Here is a 15,620-nt window from a genome sequence, read left to right on the forward strand (position 1 = left end):
TCGATACCGGCAGTATTCTACTGTGTTTCTGTAAAGTAGTTAACATATTTCTGAGACAACATTCAGATTTGATTTCATTAATGTAGAGGTACTTTGATACATCGATATGTTTATGTTGCAATGATATTATTCTTACGTGCATTCTTTTTTTTTGTCACTATGATCTTTGACGTACTTGTAACTCTGATTTTTGGGCCCGTAAGCGATTAATAGTTAGTTAGAGTCGGACCTTGAAAAAGTCAAGTCTTGGACGTCATGTTGGAAAGACGCATATTGTAGCCAGTTTATAAAATGTGAACTTTAACAATGAGGAAGATGTTTTCAAGTATATTTTGTATTGTGAAGTGATGTTTTGTGTGTTACGTGATACTGCAACAAAAGCAATAAAAAGGAAGTGTAACTTAAATTCGGAGTGATGATTACTTTTTTACATTACCATTGTCCTGCAAAAGTGTAATCTTCAAGAATGGTTTGTGAAACACATCTATAAAAGTTTTGAATATAGCAGAATAAAACCTAGGCCTCTTTGCATCCGAGCTTGGAATCTTCACCACCTAGATTTTCGACGATAGAGCCATGATTTTACAACGAGACCAACGAAGGAAATACGAAAAGATGAGTGGTTAGTTTATTCATTATTACATGAAATGACTTTATTAACTGTGCTCTAATGACACCTGCCACATAATAAATTTGTTGTTCCCCTTAAAATGCAGTATTTAGCAGCGTGAGCAACACCACAATCATTATTGAATTTTGACCTTTGTTGCGGTAGGGTTGTTAGGGGGTCCACGGCGCGATCAGCCCGCTCGAGGCGGTCCCACAGATAGCCGACTGGTTTAGATTCGGGGTGTTTGGTGAGCAGGACAGCACGGTAAACACAACACGGTGCTCGTCGAACTACGCACGTACACTACCGGCTGTGTGATTCGTTGCATTGTCCTGCTGGTAGATGTCACCGTGCCGAGGAAAAACAAACTGCAGGTGGGGGTGGACAAGGTCCCGAAGGATAGATGATCACTTGTGTTGATAGAGAATAACGAGATTACCCATGGAATGCCACGAAAACATTCCCCAAACCATAACGCTCTCTCCTCCACACTGGAAACTTTCGATGACTTTTGGAGGGTGTTTATGCGTCCGATGCGGCATAAATCGTGACTCCATTGAAAATACCACTTGTCGCCAGTCAGTGGACGTCCAGGTGCGGTGTTGGCGTGCAGATTCCAGCTTTTGTCGCCAACGAACAGCATCGCTTCTACATCTACATCTACATGATTACTCTTGCAGTTCACATTTAAGTGCTTGGGAGAGGGTTCATCAAACCACAATCATACTACCTCTCTACCATTCCACTACCGAACAGCGCGCGGGAAAAACGAACACCTAAACCTTTCTGTTCGAGCTCTGATTTCTCTTATTTTATTTTAATGATCATTCCTACCTATATACGTTGGGCTCAACAAAATATTTTCGCATTCGGAAGAGAAAGTTGGTGACTGAAATTTCGTAAATAGATCTCGCTGCGACGAAAAACGTCTTTGCTTTAACGACTTCCATCCCAATTCGCGTATCGTATCAGCCACACTCTCTCCCCTATTACGTGATAATACAAAACGAGCTGCCCCTTTTCGCACCCTTTCGATGTGCTCCGTCAATCCCACCTGGTAACGATCCCACACGGCGCAGCAATATTCTAACAGAGGACGAACGAGTGTTATGTAAGCTGTCTCTTTAGTGGACTTGTTGCATCTTCTAAGTGTCCTGCCAATGAAACGCAACCTTTGGCTCGCCTTCCCCACAATATTATCTATGTGGTCTTTCCAACTGAAGTTGTTCGTAATTTTAACACCCAGGTACTTAGTTGAAAACCCAGCCTTCAGGATTGTACTATTTATCGAGTAATCGAATTCCAACGGATTTCTTTTGGAACTCATGTGGATCACCTCACACTTTTCGTTATTTAGCGTCAACTGCCGCCTGCCACACCATACAGCAATCTTTTCTAAATCGCTTTGCAACTCATACTGGTCTTCGGATGACCTTACTAGACGGTAAATTACCGCATCATCTGCGACAGTGGTCACCCAGGTCATTTATATAGATCAGGAACAGCAGAGGTCCCAGGACGCTTCCCTGGGGAACACCTGATATCACTTCAGTTTTACTCGATGATTTGCCGTCTATTACTACGAACTGCGACCTTCCTGATAGGGAATCACGAATCCAGTCACACAACTGAGACGATACCCCATAGACCCGCAGCTTGATTAGAAGTCGCTTGTGAGGAACGGTGTCAAAAGCTTTCCAGAAATCTAGAAATACGGAATCAACTTGAGATCCCCTGTCGATAGCGGCCATTACTTCGTGCGAATAAAGAGCTAGCTGCGTTGCACAAGAACGATGTTTTCTGAAACCATGCTGATTACGTATCAATAGTTCGTTCCCTTTGATTCATAATGTTTGAATACAGTATATGCTCCAAAACCCTACTGCAAACCGACCTCAATGATATAGGTCTGAAGTTCGATGGATTACTCCTACTTAAGCACTGGTGCGACCTGCGCAATTTTCCAATCTGTAGGTACAGATCTATCAGTGAGTGAGCGTTTGTATATGATTGCTAAGTAGGGAGCTATTGTATCAGCGTAATCTGAAAGGAACCTAATCGGTATATGATCTGGACCTGAAGACTTGTCCGTATCAAGCGATTTGAGTTGCTTCGCCACCCCTAAGGTATCTACTCCTAACAAACTCATGCTAGCAGCTGTTCGTGTTTCAAATTCTGGAATATTCCATTCGTCTTCCCTGGTGAAGGAATTTCGGAAAACTGCGTTCAATAACTCCGCTTTAGCGGCGCAGTCGTCGGTAACAGCTTCGGAGCATGAACCAGGCAACTCCTGTCGAGGTCCACACGCAGCAACGTCGTTGAAGAGACACTGTTGGTAGCCCCATGGTTCATATGGGGGGTCAGTTTATCACGTCTACTCGTCCGTACACATATCCACAGTCATCGTTGACCCCCGTCATCTATGGACCGTGGCGTACTACTGTTACCTCGGTGCCGGTTTTGGATAGCGCCATCTTGCCAAGCACAGTATACTTCAACCACTGCTGCACAAGAGCAGTTTATAAACTTAGTCGTTTCGGAAATACTTCCATCCTCGACTCGACTGAATCACACCAGTTTGGCGGTCAGATAAATCGCTCACTTTCCTCATTACGACACTGACTGCTTTTTTTCCGCTTACCCCCGACACGATTTATATACCCTGCCAGTGCTGCCACCTGTCGTCTGTCAGTGGTTACTGCACGTTGACGTCGAACGTAAGTGGTGGTCACAGTAATGTGTAGAACACTCCGCATGTAAATATTCTGTTGCCATACCATCTTCAGCGGGTGCAAAAGTGAAATGAGGCATCTCGTGGTCGTGCGGTAGCGTTCTCGCTTCCCACGCCCGGGTTCCCGGGTTCGATTCCCGGCGGGGTCAGGGATTTTCTCTGCCTCGTGATGGCTGGGTGTTGTGTGCTGTCCTTAGGTTAGTTAGGTTTAAGTAGTTCTAACTTCTAGGGAACTGATGACCGTCGTTGTTAAGTCCCATAGTGCTCAGAGCCATTTGAACCATTGAAATGAGGCAGATTTCAGACAAGAATAATTTTATGTCAACGCATGTTAGAGCATTGTGCTGCGTTTCTGATGTACACCTTACTTGGTAAACGTTTCATTTTTGTGACAAAAATAATGAAGTCCTTCTTACTTCCCTAACGAAGGATTTTGAGACCCGAAATCATACGTACATTTTACAATGTTGTGAGGTCAAGAATAAATCGCTTAATTTTCTGACTCATGTCTATATATACCCTGTATACGGGACACACATCGTCCCCAACATTAAGGCAGTTGTTGATGGTAAAAGTAGTGAATATCTTCGAAAAGTCGAGTTTTAACTCAAATGTGTCATTGCTTGATCACAGGGATAATTTGACATAAACCTTAATGCATAATTCTTTGGTACTGACTGTTGTTGTTGTTGTAGTCTTCAGTCCAGAGACTGGTTTGATGCAGCTCTCCATGCTACTCTATCCTGTGCAAGCTTCTTCATCCCCCAGTACCTACTGCAACCTACATCCTTCTGAATCTGTTTAGTGTATTCATCTCTTGGTCTCCCTCTACGATTTTTACCCTCCACGCTGCCCTCCAATACTAAATTGATCATCCCTTGATGCCTCCGAATATGCGCCACCAACCTATCCCTTTTTCTAGTCAAGTTGTGCCACAAATTTCTCTTCTCTCCAATTTTATTCAATACTTCTTCGTTAGTTATAGGATCTACCCATCTAATCTTCAGCATTCTTCTAGAGCACCACATTTTGAAAACTTCTATTCTCTTCTTGTCGAAACTATTTATCGTCCACGTTTCACTTCCATACATGGCTACACTCCATACAAATACTTTCAGAAACGACTTCCTGACACTTAAATCTGTACTCGATGTTAAAAAATTTCTCTTCTTGAGAAACGTTTTACTTGCTATTGCCAGTGCACATTTTATATCCTCTCTACTTCCATCATCAGTTATTTTGTTCCCCAAACAGCAAAACTCCTTTACTACTTTAAGCGTCTCATTTCCTAATCTAATACCCTCAGCATCACCCGATTTAATTCGACTACATTCCATTATCCTCGTTTTGCTTTTCTTGATGTTCCTCCTGTCCGTTCCGTTCAGCTGTTCTTCCACGTCCTTTGCTGTCTCTGACAGAATTACACTGTCATCGACGAACCTGAAAGCTTTTATTTCTTCTCCATGGATTTTAATTCCTACTCCGAATTTACTGACTAGCTGTTGATTTTTCGCCGCCTGTTTCAGAGTTCTCAGACGATTCCCTGGTGGCGTACGTGTTCGCCACGTTTGGTTTCGGACTCGGAATCGTCGCACGTGTGCTGAGCTTCTGCCTGTACGAGCTGTCGCTGCACACTGAAGTGCAGACCCGAGCCAGACAACAGGTGGATGCCGTCCTCAAAGCGCACGGCGGGCAGCTGAGCTACGAGGCGGTCCAGGAGATGACCTACCTCGACATGGTCCTCAGCGGTAAGACAGGCTACCCAAATGACATCTTTCTATCACAGTAAGTGTGCCAAGGCAAGTACACAGTTTCGTACTACGCACAACAACGACGCTCTAAAATATGGTTCTGTCAGGCAGATACCAGTATGCTTCTTTCGATTAGATTGTGACTGACAAACTTCTGTATCTTTCTCCTATGCTATCTTGTGGTCCATCTGTAATGGCCTAGCTGCCAAAGCCATGCTGAATCGTAAAAAGCAATCGAGGGAAGGGCACAGTTGCTGGAACAGAAACAAGTCGAGAAGTCTGAATAACTTGAACAGTATTACAGGCGTAATAATATCACACTGTTTAGAATTCCAGTGAATGACAGAGAGAATGCAGACGAATTAGTGACTAATCTTGTCCGGGAGAAGCCAGGCCTGCACGTGATACTGAAATAACATTGACTGAAGCTATAGAGCGGGACATAGCACGCCAGTACCTACAAACCCTAGAGCTTATACAGTGAAATGCGTGTCGCTCAGGAAAAAATAAAGCTTTAAAGTGAAGAAGAAACTCACGAAATCAGGCTAGACACTACGAAAAGATCTCATCTCTGAAACACAAAATACACTCCTGGAAATTGAAATAAGAACACCGTGAATTCATTGTCCCAGGAAGGGGAAACTTTATTGACACATTCCTGGGGTCAGATACATCACATGATCACACTGACAGAACCACAGGCACATAGACACAGGCAACAGAGCATGCACAATGTCGGCACTAGTACAGTGTATATCCACCTTTCGCAGCAATGCAGGCTGCTATTCTCCCATGGAGACGATCGTAGAGATGCTGGATGTAGTCCTGTGGAACGGCTTGCCATGCCATTTCCACCTGGCGCCTCAGTTGGACCAGCGTTCGTGCTGGACGTGCAGACCGCGTGAGACGACGCTTCATCCAGTCCCAAACATGCTCAATGGGGGACAGATCCGGAGATCTTGCTGGCCAGGGTAGTTGACTTACACCTTCTAGAACACGTTGGGTGGCACGGGATACATGCGGACGTGCATTGTCCTGTTGGAACAGCAAGTTCCCTTGCCGGTCTAGGAATGGTAGAACGATGGGTTCGATGACGGTTTGGATGTACCGTGCACTATTCAGTGTCCCCTCGACGATCACCAGTGGTGTACGGCCAGTGTTGGAGATCGCTCCCCACACCATGATGCCGTGTGTTGGCCCTGTGTGCCTCGGTCGTATGCAGTCCTGATTGTGGCGCTCACCTGCACGGCGCCCCCCCAGGGGGTCCGCAACTCTTTTGTGGATACGTGCGTAGCGAGCACGGGACCCCGAGCTAATATGGCCTTCCTTCCTTTCCGGGCTGCATACCTTCCCTTTCCGCATCCTTCCCCATCCCTATCTTGGCCCCTCCTCCCCTCACCTCTGGCTCTTTCCTTCCCTTTCTCCCCATCTGGGAGTATGGTTTGTGCCTACGTCCGGAGACGGACGCTCGTAAATGTACTGCATTCTTTGCCTTCCTTGCTTTTGTCTTCTTCCTTCCTTTGTCCTTCTCTGTCTTCTTCCTTCCTTTGTCCCTCTCTTTTCCTTACCTCTTCTCTTTCCCTTTTCTCCGCTGCGGCGTTTGTGACCTCTCTTCCTTCCTTTCCCTTTCTCTTTCTTCCTCCCTGTGCGTGTCTGAAGGCCGACCCACGCCCTTCGTGCGTAGCCGGTGACGGGGTAACGCGTAATTCCCCGCCCCGGGTAGACAGGTAGGACACGTACGTACCCCCTGGTAACGGCCAGGCCCAGGGAGGGGTGATTACCCGAGCTGATACCTTCCGAAAATGCCGATTGGTCCCTCCGTCCGTTTGTCGGGAGGTGTGACCTGAGGTGTGAACAATCACCTAAGGCGGGAGTGCCCTCAGAGAGGGCCCCCACAAGGGAGGAGCGCGCCATCGGAGACGCCGGTAATCATGGGGGATTCTTCCGCAATGGTTTCCTCACCTTCCACTAAGTCTGCTCACAAACGTAAGTATACTGAGTCTCAGCCACAGACGATTCTTCCATCGTTGCCACAGTTCCTTGTTGTTTCTCGGTCTGATGAAGGTCACGACTTCTCCACGGTCAACCCTTTCATTATTCAGAAAGGTGTCGACGCAATAGCAGGTCCTGTAAAGTCTTGTTCCAGATTACGAAACGGCACCCTGTTGTTAGAAACACACAGTGCCCTCCAGGCACAAAAATTGCTGCTTACTTCTCTGCTTCACACCTTCCCTGTCCGGGTGGAACCGCACCGTACCTTAAATTCCTCGCGTGGAGTCGTTTATACACGCTCCCTCGATGGATTGTCTGACGAAGAAATTCAGCACTATCTGTCTGACCAGGGCGTAACGGCAGTTCATAGAGTAATGAAACGGGTTGACACGAACATCATTCCAACCCGCACTGTCTTCTTGACATTTGACACAGTTCAACTCCCATCGAAAATCAAAGCAGGCTATGAGGTAATTTCCGTTCGCCCTTACGTCCCAAACCCTACGCGTTGCTATCGATGTCAGCGGTTCAATCACACCAGCCAGTCCTGTTCCAATCCAGCCAAATGTGTTACGTGTGGCAAGGATGCCCATGAGGGTGCTTGTCCACCTCCATCCCCTCGCTGCATCAACTGTATGGGTGACCACGCTGCTTCCTCTCGAGATTGCCCCGTTTTTAAGGACGAGAAGCTCATCCAGGAAATAAGGGTGAAGGAAAAGGTTTCGACCTTTGCTGCTCGAAAATTATTCGCCAGTCGCAAGCCCACCGTGCCTCAGACAGGAAAATACAGCACTGTCCTTGCTTCTCCTCGGCCAACAAAGGAGGCAGCCACGCAGACTTGCGACCTCACCTTTAGTACCACGGTCGTCAGATCGGCCAGCGCAAAGATCGCTCGTTCAACCTCACCACTTTCGCCTGCCCACTCTATGGCTCACCCTTCGTCGGGTTCTGCTACATCTCGAGCCCAAAAGTCGGACGCCAAGTCTTCGAAAAAAGAGCATACTCGTGAAGAGTTTTTACGTACCGCAACTTCACAACCATCGGTTCCTCCTTCATCTAAACATCATACTTCCAAGAAGGCTACAAAGAAACCCAGTTCCTCTCCTTCTCCGCCAAGGCGTGCCCCCTCTACAGCACCACCTGGCGGAAATCGCCCTCGGCCATCTTCTGTGTCGCCGAGGCGCACTGCTGGTGGCCGGTCAACCGGCCGATCGCTGGTGGCAGGGACTGCTCCTGACCAACCTATGGATCAGGATCTTCTGCCTTCGGCTGAATGCCATTCCATGCTGTCGGTTGCTAGCTCCGAGCAGTCTTTGAGTTGACAGCAACTTTGGTCACATTCCTCCATTTTCTTTTCACCCCATGTCCATTATCCACTGGAAAATCCGCGGCATTCGAGCCAATCGGTATGAATTGTCGGTCCTCTTACGCTCCTACTCGCCGGTCATCTTCTGTCTTCAGGAAACAAAGCTGCGTCCCCATGACCGCTTTGTTCTGCCTCACTTTCAGTCCGTCCGATATGACCTCCCCTCTGTTGAAGGCACTCCAGCCCATGGAGGACTCATGATTCTTCTCCCAATCCCCTTAAACAGTTCCTTCCAAGCTGTCGCCGTCCGTCTTTCCCTTTCTGGATACACGTTCTCTCTTTGTACTGTATACATTCCATCATCCACACCAATGGCACGAGCTGATCTCCTTCATCTTCTTGGTCAGCTTCCACCCCCCTATTTGCTGGTTGGGGACTTCAATGCCCACCACCCGCTTTGGGGATCTCCTCATCCTTGTCCACGTGGCTCTCTATTGCTAGACGTCTTCCACCAAGCGGATCTAGTTTGCCTCAACACTGGGGTCCCCACATTTTTGTCTGCCTCCACGACAAATTTATCTCATTTGGACCTTGCGGTCGGTACTGTTCCGCTAGCTCGGCGCTTCGAATGGTTCGCCATTGATGATACACACTCGAGTGACCATTTTCCATGTTTCCTTAGACTACAGTCTCCACTGCCATATATGCGCTCGCGACGCTGGAAATTTGCCCAAGCCGATTGGACACTTTTTTCGTCTCTCGCGACATTCGATGACCGTCGCTTTCCCAGCGTCGACGATGAGGTCACACATATTACCGACGTTATTCTTACAGCTGCGGAACGTTCAATACCACGCACCTCCGAATTGCCCCGGCGCCCCCCAGTTCCTTGGTGGAACGAGGCATGCCGTCACGCACTACGTGAGCGGCGACGTGCTCTACGCAATTTCCGTCACCATCCTACTTTGGCCAACTGTATCCGCTATAAGCAGCTCCGTGCGCGATGCCGTCGCGTTATCCGCGATAGCAAGAAGGCAAGCTGGAAATTCTTTATTAGCTCATTTAACACCTTCACTCCCTCCTCGGAAGTTTGGAGTCGGCTTCGACGGTTCTCAGGCGCGCCTAGTTTCTCCCCGGTCTCTGGGCTCACTGTCGCGCATGATACCTTAGTGGACCCCGTCGCAATTTCTAACTCGTTGGGTCAGCACTTTGCTGAGATTTCGAGCTCTTCAAATTACCCGCCAGCGTTTCTCCCGAAGAAACGTGCAGCAGAAGTGCGACATCTTGCTTTCTCCTCTCCAAATCACGAAAGCTACAATACTGTTTTCTCCATGCGGGAACTCCAACATGCCCTCTCTTCTTCTCGCTCCTCCGCCCCAGGACCGGATGGAATCCATGTCCAGATGTTGCTGCATTTATCAACCCATAGTCTGCGTTACCTCCTTCGCCTTTATAATCGAATTTGGACCGACAGTACCTTTCCCAGACGGTGGCGGGAAGCTATTGTCGTTCCCGTTCCGAAACCTGGAAAGGACAAACATCTCCCCTCTAGCTATCGTCCCATTTCTCTCACGAGTAGTGTCTGTAAGGTTTTGGAGCGTATGGTGAATTACCGTTTAGCTTGGTGGCTGGAATCCCGCAGTCTTTTAACACCTGCCCAAGGCGGATTCCGAAAGCATCGTTCTGCAGTTGACCATCTTGTTGCTCTCTCCACTTACATCATGAACAATTTTCTCCGGCAACGCCAAACGGTAGCAATATTTTTTTATCTGGAGAGAGCATACGATACCTGTTGGAGGACAGGCATCCTCCGCACACTGTTCTCTTGGGGCTTTCGAGGCCGGCTGCCCCTTTTTCTTCGCGAATTTATGGCAGAGCGCACATTTAGGGTGCGGGTGAACACTACTCTCTCCCGTACTTTCTCCCAAGAAAACGGGGTACCCCAGGGTTCCGTGCTGAGTGTTGTACTGTTTGCCATCGCCATAAATCCAATTATGGATTGTCTCCCTCATGATGTCTCGGGCTCCCTCTTTGTGGACGATTTTGCGATCTACTACAGCGCTCAACGGACCAGCCTTCTTGAACGACGTCTTCAAGGATGTCTCGATCGCCTCCACTCGTGGAGCATCGAAACTGGCTTCCGTTTCTCACCCAGTAAGAACGTTTGTGTCAATTTTTGGCGACGTAGGGAGTTTCTTCCGCCCTCCTTACATCTAGGTCCTGTCAACCTTCCGTTTTCAGACGTCGCTAAATTCTTGGGTCTTATGTTTGACAGAAAACTATGCTGGTCCTCCCACGTTTCCTATCTTTCGGCTCGCTGTCTGCGATCGCTTAACACCCTCCGTGTCCTGAATGGTACCTCCTGGGGAGCGGACAGAGTGGTCCTTCTCCGCCTCTATCGCGCCTTAGTGCGCTCGAAATTGGATTATGGAAGCATAGTCTACTCCTCTGCTCGGCCGTCTATTCTTCGGCGTCTCGATTCTATCCACCACCGTGGATTACGTTTAGTGTCTGGAGCTTTTTACACTAGCCCTGTGGAAAGCCTTTATTCTGAGACTGCTGAAACTCCGCTGTCCAATCGGCGAGCAGTCCTCCTGAGTCGTTATGCTAGCCATCTGTCTTCCATGCCTGCTAATCCTGCCCACGACCTTTTTTTCGACGCCTCCTTTGATGTAGGGTATGCAGGCCGCTCCTCCTCCCTACTACCCCCGGGAGTCCGCTTCCGTCAACTGCTCCATTCTCTTTCCTTCCGCTTTCCTAAAACCTTCTTGACAACTTGGGGTACAGCACCGCCTTGGCTCCGTCCCCGGATCTGCCTGCTCCGTGACCTTTGTCAATTTCCCAAGGATGGTACCCCTACACTTATTTATCGTCGGGCATTTGCTGCTCTATGTGCACAAATGACGGACGCCACATTTATTTACACCGACGGCTCGAAAACATCGTTAGGTGTAGGGAGTGCCTATATTGTTGGCGACACCCCAAATCGCTTTCGGCTTCCCGACCAATGTTCGGTTTATACTGCGGAGCTTTACGCTGTTCTCCAGGCTGTCCACTACATCCGCCGCCATCAGCGGATACAGTACGTTATCTGCTCAGATTCTCTCAGCTCTCTCCTCAGTCTCCAAGCTCTTTACCCTGTGCACCCTCTGGTCCACCGGATTCAGGACTGTCTGCGCTTGCTCCACCTGGGGGGCGTCTCGGTGGCGTTCCTCTGGCTCCCGGGACACGCTGGTATCTGTGGGAATGAGGCGGCCGATATGGCGGCCAAGGCTGCAGTCTCTCTTCCTCGGCCAGCTATTCAGTCGCTTCCCTTCACCGATGTACGGAGCGGTTTATGTCGCCAAGTTGCTCATTTATGGCATGCGCATTGGTCGGCACTTCCCCGTAATAAATTACGGGAAGTGAAAGCCCTTCCTTGCGCTTGGACCTCTTCCTCCCGAACGCGTCGTCGGGAGGAGGTAATTTTAGCTAGACTCCGGATAGGGCACTGTCGTTTTAGCCATCGACATCTTTTAAGCGGCGATCCTCCCCCACTCTGTCCCCACTGCTCTCAGCTGTGGACGGTAAGACACCTTTTAATTGAATGCCCCTATTTTAATCCGTTACGCTCCCGTCTACAGCTATCGCCTGATTTATCGTCGATTTTAGCAGATGACACGCGCTCAGCCGACCGCGTTCTCCAGTTTATTAGTGACAGTGAAATGACGTCAGTCATTTGAAGCCTTTTTTGGGGACAACCACCCCCTTTCTGTAGCAGATTTTGAAGCATTCTTCTATTTTTAGTTTCTCCAATTTTCTGACTTTGTTCCCATTGCTGCTGGTTTTCAATTTCGGTTTTTTACTGTCTTAAGTCACGGGCTGGGCGCTAATGACCATAGCAGTTTTGCGCCCTAAAACCACAAAAAAAAAAAACCTGCACGGCGCCAAACACGCATACGACCAGCATTGGCACCAAGGCAGAAGCGACTCTCATCGCTGAAGACGACACGTCTCCATTCGTCCCTCCATTCACGCCTGTCGCGACACCACTGGAGGCGGGCTGCACGATGTCGGGGCGTGAGCGGAAGACGGCCCAACGGTGTGCGGGACCGTAGCCCCGCTTCATGGAGACGGTTGCGAATGGTCCTCGCCGATACCCCAGGAGCAACAGTGTCCCTAATTTGCTGGGAAGTGGCGGTGCGGTCCCCTACTGCACTGCGTAGGATCCTACGGTGTTGGCGTGCATCCGTGCGTCGCTGCGGTCCGGTCCCAGGTCGACGGGCACGTGCACCTTCCGCCGACCACTGGCGACAACATCGATGTACTGTGGAGACCTCACGCCCCACGTGTTGAGCAATTCGGCGGTACGTCCACCCGGCCTCCCGCATGCCCACTATACGCCCTCGCTCAAAGTCCGTCAACTGCACATACGGTTCACGTCCACGCTGTCGCGGCATGCTACCAGTGTTAAAGACTGCGATGGAGCTCCGTATGCCACGGCAAACTGGCTGACACTGACGGCGGCGGTGCACAAATGCTGCGCAGCTAGCGCCATTCGACGGCCAACACCGCGGTTCCTGGTGTGTCCGCTGTGCCGTGCGTGTGATCATTGCTTGTACAGCCCTCTCGCAGTGTCCGGAGCAAGTATGGTGGGTCTGACACACCGGTGTCAATGTGTTCTTTTTTCCATTTCCCGGAGTGTGTTTTTAGCAACACGATTTTCATATTTGGGCTACAAAACGTATAGACAGATGATTCCAGGTTAGTGGTGGAGACCGAAAATGGAGAAAGCTCCGTGTGAAAAATCAATCTGCAGGAAGGCATCAGCATTTCTCTGTAACCTACAAAAATAAAAAAGGTCTTCCTCTTGAATTTGGAAAGGAACTTGTACAAACACTTATACTTCCAGTTATTGATCACAGCGATGTTTTCCTGAAGATCCTTCTTAGGAAAAGTCACGGCATCTGGAATTCGTAGTGAATGCCTGTGTCCGTTATCAAACAATACCACCACTTGCAAAGTAGGTTAGAAATCAGATTAATAATGTTGCTCACGCAGTATATGTTCGCTTTATCGGGCAACAACTAAGTTATTGACTGTGGATGGTATCGTCAGAATGGAAATAATGAAGTCACTGTAAAAAAGTCTTTAATTTTGGTACTTATCTTGAATGGATTACCACGTAGATTTCGTCGAAGTTGTTGGCTCATCTTGTTGATTCTAGGGTGATTCCACTTTGACTGCAAGAAGGTCCAGATCTGTATTTTAGCAATATTTGATGACCTAACAAATGCATTTTTCAGGAAATTCTTAATGATCAAACAATCCCAGAACAGAACAATGGTATGGTAGAAAGAATTTTTGACTTGGTGTTCACGATCCACATTTTTCTTAAAACTTCTTGTAAATTGACATATGTTGTTGTTGTTGTTGTGGTCTTCAGTCCTGAGACTGGTTTGATGCAGCTCTTCATGCTACTCTATCCTGCGCAAGCTTCTTCATCTCCCAGTACCTACTGCAACCTACATCCTTCTGAATCTGCTTGTTGTATTCATCTCTTGGTCTCCCTCTACGATTTTTACCCTCCACGCTGCCCTCCAATACTAAATTGGTGATCCCTTGATGCCTCAGAACATGTCCTACCAACCGATTCCTTCTTCTAGTCAAGTTGTGCCACAAACTCCTCTTCTCGCCAATCCTACTCAATACCTTCATTAGTTATGTGATCTATCCATCTAATCTTCAGCATTCTGCTGTAGCACCACATTTCGAAAGCTTCTATTCTCTTCTTGTCCAAACTATTTATCGCCCACGTTTCACTTCCATACGTGTCTACACTCCATACAAATACTTTCAGAAACGACTTCCTCACACTTAAATCTATACTCGATGTTAACAAATTTCTCTTCTTCAGAAACGCTTTCCTTGGCATTGCCAGTATACATTTTATATCCTCTCTACTTCGACCACCATCACTTATTTTGCTCCCCAAACAGCAAAACTCCTTTATTATTTTAACTGTCTCATTTCCTAATGTAATACCCTCAACATCGCCCGACTTAATTCGACTACATTCCATTATCCTCGTTTTGTTTTTGTTGATGTTCATCTTATATCCTCCCTTCAAGACACTATCCTTTCCGTTCAACTGCTCTTCCAAGTCCTTTGCTGTGTCTGACCGAATTACAATGTCATCGGCGAACCTCGAAGTTTTTATTTCTTCTCCATGGATTTTAAAACCTACTCCGAATTTTTCTTTTGTTTCCTTTACTACTTGCTCAATATAGAGATTGAATAACATCGTGGAGAGGCTACAACCCTGTCTCACTCCCTTCCCAACCACTGCTTCCCTTTCATGCCCCTCAACTCTTATAACTGCCATTTGGTTTCTGTACAAATTGTAAATAGCCTTTCGCTCCCTGTATTTTACCCCTGCCAGATTCAGAATTGACATATACTTCTTCTTAATTGTCACATCATCAAGCAAACAGTTTTGTATCAATCTTCATATATTTAATTTCTACTTTAACCAAACACAAGACTAGACTGTTCTTTTACAAATAGACTGTTATTTTACAAAGCGAAGTAACAAGACTGCTCTGTGCCCATTCGCGCCAAAACGGTTACAAGTAAGTCAAAGATTATGACAGTCTCACAGAAATGAATACACACAAGAACCATATCACTATAATATATCGATACATCGGAGTACCTATACATTAATAAAAATAAATGTTAATATTGTCACAAAAATATGTCTGTTACTTCGCAGAAAAGTAGTACGATATTACTGGTATCAAGAACTGGGGTTGGAGTGCCGTAATGGCCACGTAAATAAAGAACCATTTCAGTTTTCTATGTGATGTTCGACTTTTTGATGGTATCTCACCACCACAAGGACAGCTATCCATGTTGCGTGCAGATAAGCGCACAGATTTCCATACCATCTGTCTTCTCAATTGTGTTGTGAACCAACACTGCCCCTCATATCTCTCCTAGACCTTAACGCTCTCGTCTCAGCAACACGGCAGAAAGATACGTTTCTATCAGACTAAATCTCTCCTGTAAATAGTCTTCATGGGTTTGCTGCCGGACGACCTTGTGCAAATTAAACAAAATTTCCTCCGAGCAACTGTCCGACGTCTTCAGGTGTTTGGACCTTGCTGGTGGCTAGGTACGACTGACGATATCCGCACCTCGACGTCGCTCTATATAGAACACGCGTGCATAAAAAGCGCAGGAGCGGGA

General features: G+C 47.6%; 1 protein-coding gene across 1 annotated transcript in view; it reads left to right on the forward strand.

The window, feature by feature from the left end:
• The window catches only part of LOC126141628 (cytochrome P450 3A19-like), a 61,938-nt gene that overhangs the window by 16,974 nt on the left and 29,344 nt on the right, over positions 1-15,620 (forward strand). The window contains exon 2 of the mRNA XM_049915264.1: positions 4,868-5,089. Within this exon, the coding sequence (XP_049771221.1) occupies positions 4,868-5,089 (222 nt within the window). The remainder of the gene's footprint in view (positions 1-4,867; positions 5,090-15,620) is intronic.

This window comes from Schistocerca cancellata, unplaced genomic scaffold (assembly GCF_023864275.1).
Source record: "Schistocerca cancellata isolate TAMUIC-IGC-003103 unplaced genomic scaffold, iqSchCanc2.1 HiC_scaffold_732, whole genome shotgun sequence".
NCBI classification, from domain to species: Eukaryota; Metazoa; Arthropoda; class Insecta; order Orthoptera; family Acrididae; genus Schistocerca; species Schistocerca cancellata.